Source organism: Schistocerca nitens, chromosome 10 (genome assembly GCF_023898315.1).
Source record: "Schistocerca nitens isolate TAMUIC-IGC-003100 chromosome 10, iqSchNite1.1, whole genome shotgun sequence".
Lineage (NCBI taxonomy): Eukaryota > Metazoa > Arthropoda > Insecta > Orthoptera > Acrididae > Schistocerca > Schistocerca nitens.
Window position 1 is genome coordinate 183,535,307 of NC_064623.1, and position 14,105 is coordinate 183,549,411.

General features: G+C 40.0%; 1 protein-coding gene across 1 annotated transcript; it reads right to left on the reverse strand.

Moving 5' to 3' along the window:
- Window positions 1–568: 568 nt before the first annotated feature.
- On the reverse strand, window positions 569–11,862 carry LOC126209977 (putative nuclease HARBI1; the record flags this gene model as incomplete). The annotated part of the gene is made up of 4 exons (XM_049939088.1): window positions 569–655; window positions 2,097–2,736; window positions 7,981–8,000; window positions 11,815–11,862. Coding segments are annotated over 4 exons (795 nt in total), but the record flags the coding sequence as incomplete, so codon positions are not given.
- Window positions 11,863–14,105: the final 2,243 nt, after the last annotated feature.

The following is a 14,105-nucleotide window of genomic DNA, read 5'->3' on the forward strand; positions in this document are numbered from 1 at the left end:
CAGAATTAGCCTTTGTCAACATTATTAAAGATTACCCCGCAATCATCAGTAAATCGCAGACTCCGGCCGCAAGAAGAGAGAAGGCGGATTGTATTAAAGAAATACAACATCGTTATATGGTTAGTTTCGGGAAAGAAATAACGGATGGGCAGATAATGAAGAAACTGCACAACATGAAATCCCGTATGAAGGCAAAAACGGATGTTAATAAGGCAGGAAACATTAAGATTTCCCTGAAAAATTGGGAGCAGACATTTTTAAAGTTTTTGGACGGAGATGACTGCAACCCAACTATCCACAGAGTTCCTGGTAAGTCCCATACTTTCCGATTTTTTTAATACGCGCTTAATGCTTTGAAATTGTGATTCAGAAAAATACGTATTTTTAACATGTGAAAATGAAACAATGTTTGGTAAATTTCGTCTACTATATCACCACTTTTCAGTAAAAGTATCACAGTGTACTATGCATGAAATTGGACGAACCCCTCCCACATTTCTGCGTAAACCTGTTTGGTATATTTACTAACTAGAAACTGAATCCTGACACACTACTACTACTTTTTTTTTTAATTTTCATTAGGAGCTTGTGCAGTAGGTGGTGGTTCCACCTCTGTCATCACTTCACCACCGAATTCGGGGGTAGCTGACACAGACTGCACATTGTATGAACAAGAGTCAATTTTGCAGCTACCACTAATTGTTGCAGCCGACCATATGGATCTCGTGGGCCCCGAAGTCGTCATACCTTCTCAATCGCCTGCTTCGGGGCATGAGAGAGTGCCTAAACGTCGGAGATTAAGCATGGAAACAGATGAGACACTTAATTTGTCTACTTCACAGCTGCAAAGGCTGGTGCTGTTGTATCAATTGGACATATTGAAACGAAGGCAGCAGAAATTGATGCGTGATGAAGATAAACAATAAAACAAAATGTGTAGTGTCTTATTTACGTACCGAATTTTATTAATAAAAACATCTTTTTTAAGTGAATGTTCATTTACATTCCTCATTTACCAAATTCCTTATCCTCTTACAAAAATTATTCAGTACAAATTTCTTTTCAATGAAACAATAAGAGTAATATAATCCAATTTGAAATGTTAAAAAAGTGTATGCACTTATATTGTTGTGTCTGGCCAGTATCTTCACCACATCTTTGAAACAGTTTCTGGTGAAGTAAAGGAAAAAGAGTAACTTGTTTTACTGTAGCATCTGGCAAATACCTTCACCACTAATTTTTGATACAGTAAAGCAAAAAGAGTAACTTGTTTGTATTTTAAATGCTGCAGGTTAGACAGTTGTGCACTTATTTACTGTAGCACCTGTCAAATATCTTCACCACATCCTTGAAACAATTTCTGGTAAAGTGAAGCAAAAAGAGTAACTTGTTTGTATTTTAAATGCTGCAGGTATAGAGTTGTGCACTTATTTACTGTAGCACCTGGCAAATATCTTCACCACATCCTTGAAACAATTTCTGGTGAAGTAAAGGAAAAAGAGTAACTTGTTTGTATTCTAAATGCTGCAGGTTAGACAGTTGTGCACTTATTTACTATAGCATCTGGCAAATACCTTCACCACTAATTTTTAGGTTCAGCAAAGCAAAAACAGTAACTTGTTTCTATTTTAAATGCTGCAGGTTAGTAAGTTGTGCACTTATTCACTGTAGCATCTGGCAAATACCTTCACCACATCCTTGGAACAATTTTGGTAAAGTAAAATAAAAACTTGTGCCAGCAATCTGCTGAAGTTACAGTACAGAAATTACATTAAGGTTCCAGCAGTTCATGTTAACCTGTTGTATCCAAAGCTATTTACAGTAGTATCTCTGTTCCAGTTTGAATAGTTACATGTTAAACAATTTTTGTTGAAAGTATAATCGATGATAGAGAATGAAAAAAGACAACACTAAACAGCATTTTATTACGTAACATCAGAGCACTGTGCTTTATTTTCATGCGAGAATGATTACTGTAATTACAAAAATATACAAATTGGGTTTAATTATTAAATGTTTGGGCAGACACCCATACATTACAGTTGTCGTATTACATTTACAATTTCCCGTCTTCTATTTGTTCCACGTGCACGTACGTTTCCTGCTTCCTCTTCTCCCAGTACTGGAAGATTGTTGTCGTCATCACTAGGTGCCTCAAAATCCTCATCCCCTACATTTTTTGCTACGTTGTGCAAAACAAAACAGGCTATTATGACACTGGGGATTTTTGTTTGAGCAAGCCTTATTTTATTTTGCAGAATTGGGAAACGCCTTTTCACCTGTCCAAAGCACCGTTCGATTATCACCCTTTCCTTAGAGTGAAGTCTGTTGTATGCCCTCTCATCAGGTGTTTCGGGATTTTGAAATGGTGTTATTAACCACGGTTCAATGCCATATCCTTCGTCTCCTAAAATTAGGGCGTTGCACTGTTTCTCACGCAATTTACGATAGACATCGGAGTTTCTCCATATCCTAGCGTCATGTACAGACCCTGGCCATGAAGCATCAACACTCGTAAGCATTTCACTATTGTCACACGTCGTCTGCACGTTTATAGATGGAAAGCCCTTTCGATTAACGTATTCGTCTCCATGTGAAGAAGGTTTCATTATAGGTATGAGTGTGCAGTCTAGGGCCCCTGCCGCACATGGAAGCTTGTATCTCGATTGCCATTTAACATTCGCTGTTTCTAGTTCGTTAATATTTCTCGGTAATCTGATCCACAACGGTGCTTTCCTGTTGCAGAACATACGAAAATGTTAGTGAAACTTTAGTCTGGTGTACTCCGAAATCTTCTCCTACACCTATCTGAAAGCCTGGATCCGCTAAACAGCGCAAAAATATTTTCATTTTGCATTCATTGGAAAGGGCGCCTCCTCTTCTTTCGTGATTTTCCGGAAGAAAGTGATTCGCCAGCCAATTAATGTTTTGACTGTTAAATCTATACAAACTTCTACAGTTCCTTTCTTCTGTGTTCCTGCGTACTACGTATATCTTTTTTTGCCTTTCAAGAAACATAAATTCCGCCATTTTCGCTAAAAACACTCGGTAACGCTTAATCACAACACAACTCACTCAGCTAGAAGTATGCTATGGAGCTCACTCACAAAAACAGAGAATGTTCTCCGCTTGTGAGAAACTTCTTTGGCTTTATTCATACGAAATCGGAGAATATACTTTGCTTTGTGTAACTTCCCCCACCCTTCAACCCACACTGAGAACATACTCGGGTGAAGTATATTCTCAGACTCGCTTTATTCATGCCAACCAGAGAACTTTCTGCGAACATCTGAGTATAAAGTATATTCTCTGTTTTATTCATACGACTCATTGTCTAAAGTAGCCTATATTCTTGCTCAGGGTTCATGTTATCTCCTTACAAAACTTCATCGAAATCGATTCAGCGCGTTAGTAATAATAAATTTAAACGTCATGAATAACTTTGACGGTTTTTCACGCACGTTAGTGTTTATGACGTCATATATGCTGAACTGTATGTCATAAAAATGGTTCAAATGGCTCTGAGCACTATGGGACTTAACATCTGAGGTCATCAGCTACTTAAACCTAACTAACCTAAGGACATCACACACATCGATGCCCGAGGCAGGATTTGAACCTGCGACACTAGCGGTCGCGCGGTTCCAGACTGAAGCGCCTAGAACCGCTCTACCACAACGGCCGGCCTGTATGTCATAGAATGATAAAATTTTGCAGGTACGTTCAATGCTAGAAGTGAACACTGTGTGCAGTATATGTAGTGAATATAGTTATTAATAATGTAGTAATAAATTAAAACGCCTTTCCTCAGCGAAAACAAACAGCAAACAGTAGTAAGCGGTAAACATTTTTCCTTACGTCATTTTGTTGGGGGGGGGGGGGCGGGGATGAGCGTCAGCGAGAAAAAGTTCGTAAAGATTTGAAAATATTTGCAAAGGACTTTATAACGTCTCTTAATTTCGACATTAAAGACTGAGTGTTCAGATGTTCAAATGTGTGTGAAATCTTATGGGACTTAACTGCTAAGGTCATCAGTCCCTAAGCTTACACACTACTTAACCTAAATTATCCTAAGGACAAACACCCATGCCCGAGGGAGGACTCGAACCTCCGCCGGGACCGGCCGCACAGTCCACGACTGCAGCGCCCAAGACCGCTCGGCTAATCCCGCGCGGCAAAGAGTGAGTGTTTTTTCTAACGTATTTCTAAAATGTCTGAAGTGTACAGCAATTATATTTCATCAGAGTCATAGCCTGAACAATATAGCTGCAATTATAATAATAATAATATATTTCCTTGCTGCATAAAAGAAGCGCTCGCAATAGCCGCTGCGTCTTCTGTCTTATTTTTTTTTTTCGCTGTTCTTGAAGAAGAGTCATTTACGTTGAGGAGTTGAGTATGTTGTAATTGTTAATATATGTATGAAATTTTAGCGTTGCTATTATTCAAAGTAACCTTCCGATCCCTCATGTCAATGTTTTGAACATTTAAACAATTTCTAGAAATTTGCAGCTGCCGCGCGGCCAGGTAACAGAACATCGCTGGCGTGCAACAATCAGCTGCCATTATGCGACAATTTCAAATATTACAGAACATTTCATGTATTTTCACACAGCGGCAGCCACAAACCAGTTTCAAGCATTTCTTTTAACAAAACATAACAAAGACTTTATTTTATTACAGTGACAATATTTACGATATTTTAGATCCAAGTTAGATACAAGTGCTTTTGTCTCGACTGCGACAAAGAACCTTAAAATAATACATATAGGCGCCTAGTACTATAAAAGTAAACCCACGAACGGAAAGTGAAACTTTATTCTATTTACATATTCTTATTTCATAGACGGGTTACACGGGAGGGGGTGGAGCGGAGTAAGCAACCTACCTTTGATGGTTCGCTACAACAGACGCAAATGGCGGGTCGCAAGCGTATGCGAACCAAACTCGACCGAACGTCGTTTGTTCACGCAGTCGTAGCGTTTACATAAGAGAGAATTATTGCTCACTCGTTTTTTTTTCCGGTGTAGAATATCCACACTGACAAGCGAAGGCCACGACGTTGGGATCACAGATTTACTTCAAATTTTGTACACCTTTAATAGACAATTGCAACAAAATAACACGCAAGTAGTAAAGCGCACTACTCTGGCAATTCCGAGAAAATCGCAAGAGAGGTTTTACGCATCTATTGCACTGAAGAGCAAAAGAAACTGACTGTTATACCTGCCTAATATCGTGTAGGTGCTGCGGGCAAGTAAGAAGTGCCGCAAAATGTTGCATGGACTCGACTAATATTTGAGGGAATTGACACCATGAATCCTGCACGGCTGTCCATAAACCCGTAAGAGTACGAGGGGTGAAGATCTCTTCTAAACAGCACGTTGCAAGGCATCCCAGATGTGCTCGGTAATGTTCATGTCTGGAGTTTGGTGACCAGCGGAAGTGTTTAAACTCAGAAGAATGTTGCTGGAGCCACTCTGTAGCAATTCTGTACGTGTGGGGAGCCGCATTGTCCTGCTGGAATTGTCCAAGTCGTCGGAATGCACAATGGTGCATGAATGGATGAAGGTGATCAGAATGGATGCTGACGTATGGGTCACCTGTCAGAGTCGTATCTATACGTATCAGGGGTCCCATATCACTCCAACTGCACACAACTACACAGCCTCCACTAGGTTGAACACTCCCCTGCTGACATGCACCGTCCATTGATTCATGAGGTTGTCTCCACACTCGTACAGGTCCATACGCGCGATACAATTTGAAACGAGACTCGTCCGACCGGGCAACATGTTTTGAGTTATCAACAGTCCAATGTCTGTGTCGGCCGTCCCCGGCGAGACGTAAATCTTTGTGTCGTGTAGTCACGAACGGTACACTAGTGGGCCTTCGGCTCCGAAAGACCATATTAATGATGTTTCGTTGAATGGTTCGCACGCTGACACTTGTTGACAGCCCAGCATTAAAATCTACAGCAATTTGAGGAAGGGCTGCACTTTTGTCGCGTTGAACGATTCACCGTATTCTTCGATGGTCGCATTCTTGCAAGATCTTTTTCCGACCGCAGCGATGACGAGGATTTGATGTTTTACCACATTCCTGATATTCACGGTACGCTTCTGAAATGGCCGTACGGGAAAATCCTTTCTTCATCGCTACCTCGGAGATCCTGTGTCCCATCGCTCGTGCGCCAACAATAACACCACGCTCAAACTCACTTAAATCTTGATAAAGTGCCATCGTTGCAGCAGTAACCGATCTAACAACTGCGCCAGACACTCGACTTATGTAGGCGTTGGCGACTGCAGCGCCGTTTTCTGCCTGTTTACATATCTCTGTATTTGAAAACGCATGCATATACCAGTTTCTTTGGCGCTTCAATGTACGAGGTGTGGCTAGAAAAAAACCGGACTAGTACTGGTGAAACAATAAAACGAATGCAATAAGGCTGAAAGTCGCGTGGCCTGTCACGTGACTCTCGCTCCGCCTACTGCTCGAGTTTCAATCTGCCTCCTGCACTCAGTCTGCCCGTGGCGTCTGTTTTAAGTAGTTGACGTTTTGTCTGTGCGTCGGAGTATGTTGAGTGTACAGAAAGAACAGCGTGTTAACATCAAATTTTGTTTCAAACTAGGAAAATCTGCAAGTGAAACGTTTGTAATGTTACAACAAGTGTACGGCGGTGATTGTTTATCGCGAACACAAGTGTTTGAGTGGTTTAAACGGTTTAGAGATGGCCGCGAAGACACCAGTGATGACACTCGCACTGGCAGACCATTGTCAGCAAAAACTGATGCAAACATTGAAAAAATCGGTAAACTTGTTCGACAAGATCGCCGTTTAACAATCAGAGCAGTGTCTGAGTTAACAGGAGTTGACAAGGAAAGTGTCGAACAAGTTTACCGATTTTTTCAATGTTTGCATCAGTTTCTGCTGACAATGGTCTGCCAGTGCGAGTGTCATCACTGGTGTCTTCGCGGCCATCTTTACATCGTTTAAACCACTCAAACACTTGTGTTCGCGATAAACAATCATCGCCGTACTCTTGTTGTAACATTACAAACGTTTCACTTGCAGATTTTCCTAGTTTGAAACAAAATTTGATGTTAACACGCTGTTCTTTCTGTACACTCAACATACTCCGACGCACAGACAAAACGTCAACTACTTAAAACAGACGCCACGGGCAGACTGAGTGCAGGAGGCAGATTGAAACTCGAGCAGTAGGCGGAGCGAGAGTCACGTGACAGGCCACGCGACTTTCAGCCTTATTGCATTCGTTTTATTGTTTCACCAGTACTAGTCCGGTTTTTTTCTAGCCACACCTCGTATATACATGTTTACGTTAAGTTGTAGGCAGGCTTGGAATCGGAATATCAGTTAACGGATTCGTAAGCAAGAATAAAATGAAACAGCTTGTTGCAAGTCGCTAAGTGCTGTCGTTCTTAAAGACTCGATGATTAAAATGTGGGTATTGGTGCCTCGTGTCCTACACAAATTTTTCACCACCATCCCCACACCGTCGATAGGAAGGTGGTTCTTACGTCCACACCGGATCTTTCCAAACAATAAATTTTATATGTGCCAAGTCTGGCTGAAAATCTGGAACATAACTACGTATCGTACATTTTTAAATACGTGTGGATTCTTGGTAGCCCAGTTTTGCCTTTTGTTGTACATCCTCATGATAAGTATGGTGCGTACATTCCCGCCATGCAAGATGACAACAGTTGTGTTCACAAGACTGTAAGCACACGTTCATGGACTAACACCGACTGGCACGCTAAATCACTCGACCGTAACCCAACAGAGAATTTTTGGAGCTATTTTTCATAGCGACTGAAACATGGCAGTCAATACCTCCGAAATTTGGTAGCTCTGGTCATCAATAAGTGGCCCAACCAGGATATGGCATACCTGTGGTCTCTCACTTTCGCCGAATTGAGGTCAGTACCAGGGCTCACAGATTTCAAGACTCACATTCCTTCAATTCTATACTTCTAAAATAGAAAATGTATGACGATAACAAGTGTATGTACTGCAACAGCTTTCTCTTTATTATACTTTAAAACAGTTTTTATATTGTCGTTATTAACATCAAAGTTCTTACAGTTTGCGTTGTAAGTTAGTCTTGTAATTTTGGTTTTTGTAGGTTATAGATGTGCACGTCAAAGAAAGAGCAGCTTACATTACTGTTAAACGATCTTTGGTCTCGTCGTGGCACAGTCTTTGCCTCTACGCAGTCTGATACATCCTTAGTTGAAGTGTTGTTGGTGATGGACATATTTAATAGTTTTTGTGTTGATCTGTGATTGATTGTGATTGTGAATGTAAAGATTGATTGTAAAGAACAGCAAGGATGAATAAGATGTAAATACTGGAAAGCGGAGAGAATATAAATTTTGAATAATATTATTATTTTCTGAAGAGGAGAAGTTAGAGATAAGACTGCAGCACTGCGCACCTAATTTGTAGAAATGATTATTGGCAGCTAGTTAACTTGTTTCACTCTCTTAGAGCTGAGAGAAAGACCACCCCATTTCCCTGAATCATGCTATAACATTTCAACTGATTAAGATTTTGATTTTTATAGACATTCTCTGTCAATGTTGCACCGTTTTGAAATCGCTGTTCACTTTGTTGAGCGCAATACTCTTCAGGCCAATGTTATGTGTGAAAATCACGCCAAGTTTTACTCTGTCTTCTTGGAAACATACTTCATTCTACAATCGGTGTCTTGGAATATCATTTCATAGAGACACTCTTCCCAGCCCACTGTTTATTAATACGCACTACCACATTGGGCCATGTGGTGTGCAACTGTTTGAATATTTATTTAGGAACAGAAATTTAGCTTAGCCGCTGCCATCTTGCTGTTGTGCTTCGAGATATCTGCAATAATATTATCAAGGCGATAGGGAAGTGGAAATTGTGATAAGGGCCGGATAATTGTTTTACTTCAGTCGTGAATTTAATACAAAGACAAGTTGTATTGAGACCAGGTACAGTTAATTCAAATTAGGCCCCATTCAGTCAAAGGTTAGCATACGAGTTCAAGCTTCATAGCAGTTTGTGAGTACATAGTTTTGGTAATGTTTGGACCTTTTAAAGAGTGGGACGTAAATTTGGGCAAAATGTTCATACATATACACATATTGTGAGGATGTTACACTGTTATTGCAATGTATTTCGTCGACCACCATCAGTGATATGTCAGCAAGATGCAGAGAAGTCATCGCACATGACAGATGACACCAGTATCGAGTCACCAATAGTTGAAAAAAATGGTTCTGAGCACTATGGGACTCAACTGCTGACGTCATCAGTCCCCTAGAACTTAGAACTACTTAAACCTAACCAACCTAAGGACATCACACACATCCATGCCCGAGGCAGGATTCGAACCTGCGACCGTAGCGGTCGCGCGGCTCCAGACTGAAGCGCCTAGAACCGCTCGGCCACTGAGGCCGGCACCAATAGTTGAAACGATACAAGGTTTACTAATAGTTACTGTTAAAATCAGTCTTGATTACAAATTTATTTATTCTGGTAACCGGCTTCGACCACGCCTGTGGTAATCTTCAGACCTAAAAGTCAAATACAAACTCAGACGGCTACATACGTTACTGAAAAATATATACAACTACAAATTATAAAACGATGAAGTATTAAAAACGCTGTATTAGCAGGAGTCTCCTTCCACTGGCAAATCACTGCTATATAGAGCAGTGCAATTACTTACATACTGGAGGGTCTGCCAACTTTTGACAGAATGATGTCATCGCTAACCAATGAGTTAAATGTCAAATAACAACGTAAAATTTCGTAATGAAAGAACAATGACAAGAATGAAAAATAAAAATACATGGAACTTAGCTGGTTCAACAGCTATTGTCAGATAAAATATGTAAAAATATTAAACATGTGAGATAAATAAAAATCGTTTCGACCGTACATGGGTTGCCCTCTCTGGGCCTGTTGGAGACCCATTTAGGGGCTACTAGTTCCATGGTAAGTATAGACGTCATTCCAAAGATGTGGCAGCAGGCTACTCTACAACGGGATTGTTGTAATATCGATAGGCAAACACTGTCACGTCAGACGACATACCATGAACAGCAACATGTTGTTACGGAAACGATAGACGCTCTACCAAGGCGCTTTTCATTAAGGAGGCCGTTAAAATCGTTGACTGACGTGTTGTAGTAAATGCTGCACGGATACAATTTCAAGGTGTAACAAGAGACATCCATTTGTATAGATTATTCGAGAGATAATAATTGCAAATGAAAACTGAGAAAGAAAGTAATCGAGAGCGCACAGTACTTGTGCATAAAAATACTGCCTATGACGCTCATATATTCACACACACACACACACACACACACACATATATATATATATATATATATATATATATATATATATATATTGCAAATTTTACATGTGACAATATTAAACGGCACTGCTATGTTTTATTTTACATGCCAGCCTTATGAACAGAAATATAGTCAAAGTATAAAAAATAGTACTAGAAGACCGAGAATAAAACAACAGTGTAAGGTACGGAATTAACAGGTGCCTGTGACAAACAATGAAGCAGGTGACATGCATTATTGGCCACTAAAATTAATGCACAAAATTATATACATAATAACTGTTTATATTAACTTTTGTTTCTTAGCACAATGTAAAGGAAAAGGAAAAACTGAAGAGTGGCTAAAACTTATGAGACAGCCTATGTTATCATAGAATAAGATTACTTGAACATAAGTATACAAAAATGTTTATGAAACAAATATAGACACATAGATCGTGTATATATCATTAGTCAGAAAGTAGAGGGAATTTAAAATACAATGCTACAAGCCGTAGTGTCAGAATATTAAAAGGATTAGAAATTGCATTATGCAGTCTTAAAGGGAGACAGAAGTAAACATTCTAAAAACAGATTGTCAGTCATAAAATAATATTTGGTAAAATAATAAAAGTTACAAATTATGAAATGTTTTATCAAGGTTCGAATAGCTTTTGACAAATGAGGGACAGAAGAGTGAGCATCCTAAAGCAAATCGTCAAAAGGCTCAAAGAAATGTTTGTCTTTGAATTCAAGCTGCTCATTGAAAACAGATAACGGTTTATTTTTATAAAGTGAATAGATTTCAATTTCTTCTAAAGCATTTAGCAGATGCCCTTTTGGTACATTATGCAATATTTTCAAGTTGTTTGAAGTGTAACCCTCAGAGTGACTGTATTCATCAAGATGCTCACCAAACATTTATTTGGTACGTGCAGCACCAGTAGTATGTTCCTTAAAACGTGTTCGAAACTTACGGCCAGTTTGCCAATATACTGTGTCTCACAGTCTTTACACTGTATTTTGTAAACGCCCGCCTTTTGATATTTATTTGATTCCCCGATTATGTGTTTCAATTTTATCTGTAGTAGGTTGTTGGTTTTGAATCCTATTGTCGCATTTGTATTCTTAAATAACTAATTTATTTTATCTGAAATAAGTCCCATGTATGTCATTTTAGTAAATCTCCTCTTGGAATTTGTAACAGCATCACGAGTTCGTTGCATGACTTGCGCTGCTCTATCTAGCAGTGATTTACTGTTGTGTCGGCAGACTTGCCAACACTACGCACACTAATTGAAAGAGGCGGCCAAGATGCACGCGCTAACTCACGAAGGATGGAGTGAGGTCTGAAACAGGAGACTTAATGAATGCTATAAAGAAAAGTACGTATCTTTGGAATATACTTAACTTTTAATTCATCCTTTGTATACATCGTTCTTGATGAGCCATCTGGAGATTGTGGCGATACAAGTGAGACTCTTTAGATACAAGCTATCTAAGGCTAATGGCGCCTTGCTAGGTCGTAGACATGGACTTAGCTGAAGGCTATTCTGTCTCTCGGCAAATGAGAGAAAGGCTTCGTCAGTGTAGTCGCTAGCAACGTCGTCGTACAACTGGGGCGAGTGCTAGTACGTCTCTCGAGACCTGCCGTGTGGTGGCGCTCGGTCTGCGATCCTGACAGTGGCGACACGCGGGTCCGACATGTACTAATGGACCGCGGCCGATTTAAGCTACCACCTAGCAAGTGTGGTGTCTGGCGGTGACACCACATTTACCACCAGAAGGAGGCTCCTGCTCATACAGCATTTTGGTAATTCATCGTTTTATAACTTTAGATGTATATAATTTTCTTTAATGTATGCAGCCCTCTGATCAGACTTTGTATTTGACTTGTAGGTCTGAAGATGACCACAGGCGTGGTCGAAACCGGTTACCAGAATAAATAAATACACGATCAAGATTGATTTTAATAGTAACTATTACTAATAACATTGATCACTGTCTGCTCCCACTATGTATTCAAAAGAAACAAGTTAGCTTTGACGTGGCCTGGTTTCTACGGCACAGAAGAGTTGATTGTGATGACACGCTTTAAGTGTCATTTGCAAGTTACAATATCCAAGGCTTAAAAGTATAGTAAACCGCGAAAAATATTTTATTTTAAAAAACGGCGACTGAATTCGACCAAATCTGATCATTCTCACACTGTTACATACTCTATAGATGTAGCAACATGAACGCTATTAGAGGACACATGAGGATAAACACAACAGTAAAAGACTATATAACTACAATGGAAGAGATATCCTTGATAACAGATGGAGCTGGCGGCATGGAGCGCTAACTGCTCTAGGATGGTGTGAAGAGCGGCTGCAGCGTGACACGCGGTTGCCGATGCGCAAACAGGGAGAACTCCGCCCACCTTAACTAGCATTACGAAAGAGACAGCAAAAGGCCGTCAAATGAGAATAACATCAGTACAGTTACAATTGTACTACGAAATATTTGGATTATGACCACAGTCTTGCAAATATAAAAGTTGGCTTGCATAAAATATAATAAAATAACTTGTAAGAGAAGCGTAATAAGAAACAAACTATTAACATTAGAATTAGACCCAAAGTGTCATCATGGGGATTTTTGCGAAACATACGTTGTGCAAAGATAGCATACAAGGACGCAACCAGTAATCATAATAACGGTATGAAGATCGATATGTTTCGATTTCAATTCAAAGATACAGAAGTGCGGCTTAGAATTTTTGACTCGGAAGGTAATCATCGTTATACACAAAAGAGGTAATAAGTTTATCAGGTACCATAGGAACAGTACCAATGACACTAAAAAATACAAAGGAAGTACTCAAGAGGAATAAAACATCCCTTCTTTTTTTATCTGTTTATCATCCATTTTTTAATTCCATACGAACCTGCATTCCATATAAATAATCTCAGAACAGACGTCCTAACACATAAATCAATATTCGATGTTAACAACTTTCTCTTTCTCAGGGACGCTTTCCTTGCCACTGCTAATCTAGATTTTATATCCTCTCTACTTCGGCCGTCACCAAATAGCGAAACTCCTCTGTTGCTTTTAAGGGTCTCGTGTCCTAATCTAAGTTCCTCAGCATCAACTGATTTTATTCGATTACATTCCATTATCCTTCTTTTGCTTTTCTTGATGTTCAACTTATATCCTCCTTTCAAGACACTGTCCATTCCGTTCAACTGCTCTTCTAAGTCTTGCCACAAATATTTATTTTCTTCTTGCTCACTGTGCAGGCTGAATAACGTCCGAGAAAACCTACGAGCCTGTCTCACTCGCTTTTCAACCTCTACTCTCCTTTCATGCACATGGACTCCTACAACTGCTGTCTGGTTTCTGTGTAAGTTGTAAACAGCCATTACTACTTTCAGAATTTCAAAGAGCTTATTACGACACTCTTTCCTTTCTGCGCAAGCTGACCACAGCAATTGCCAAGATCGTAAAAAACAACTTCATTGCCGGTCGGTGTGGCCGAGAAGTTCTAGGCGCTTCGCCGGCCGCGGTGGTCTCGCGGTTCTAGGCGCGCTGTCCGGAACCGTGCGACTGCTACGGTCGCAGGTTCGAATCCTGCCTCGGGCATGGATGTTTGTGATGTCCTTAGGTTAGTTAGGTTTAAGTAGTTCTAAGTTCTAGGGGACTAATGACCCCAGCAGTTGAGTCCCATAGTGCTCAGAGCCATTTGAACCATTTTTTTCTA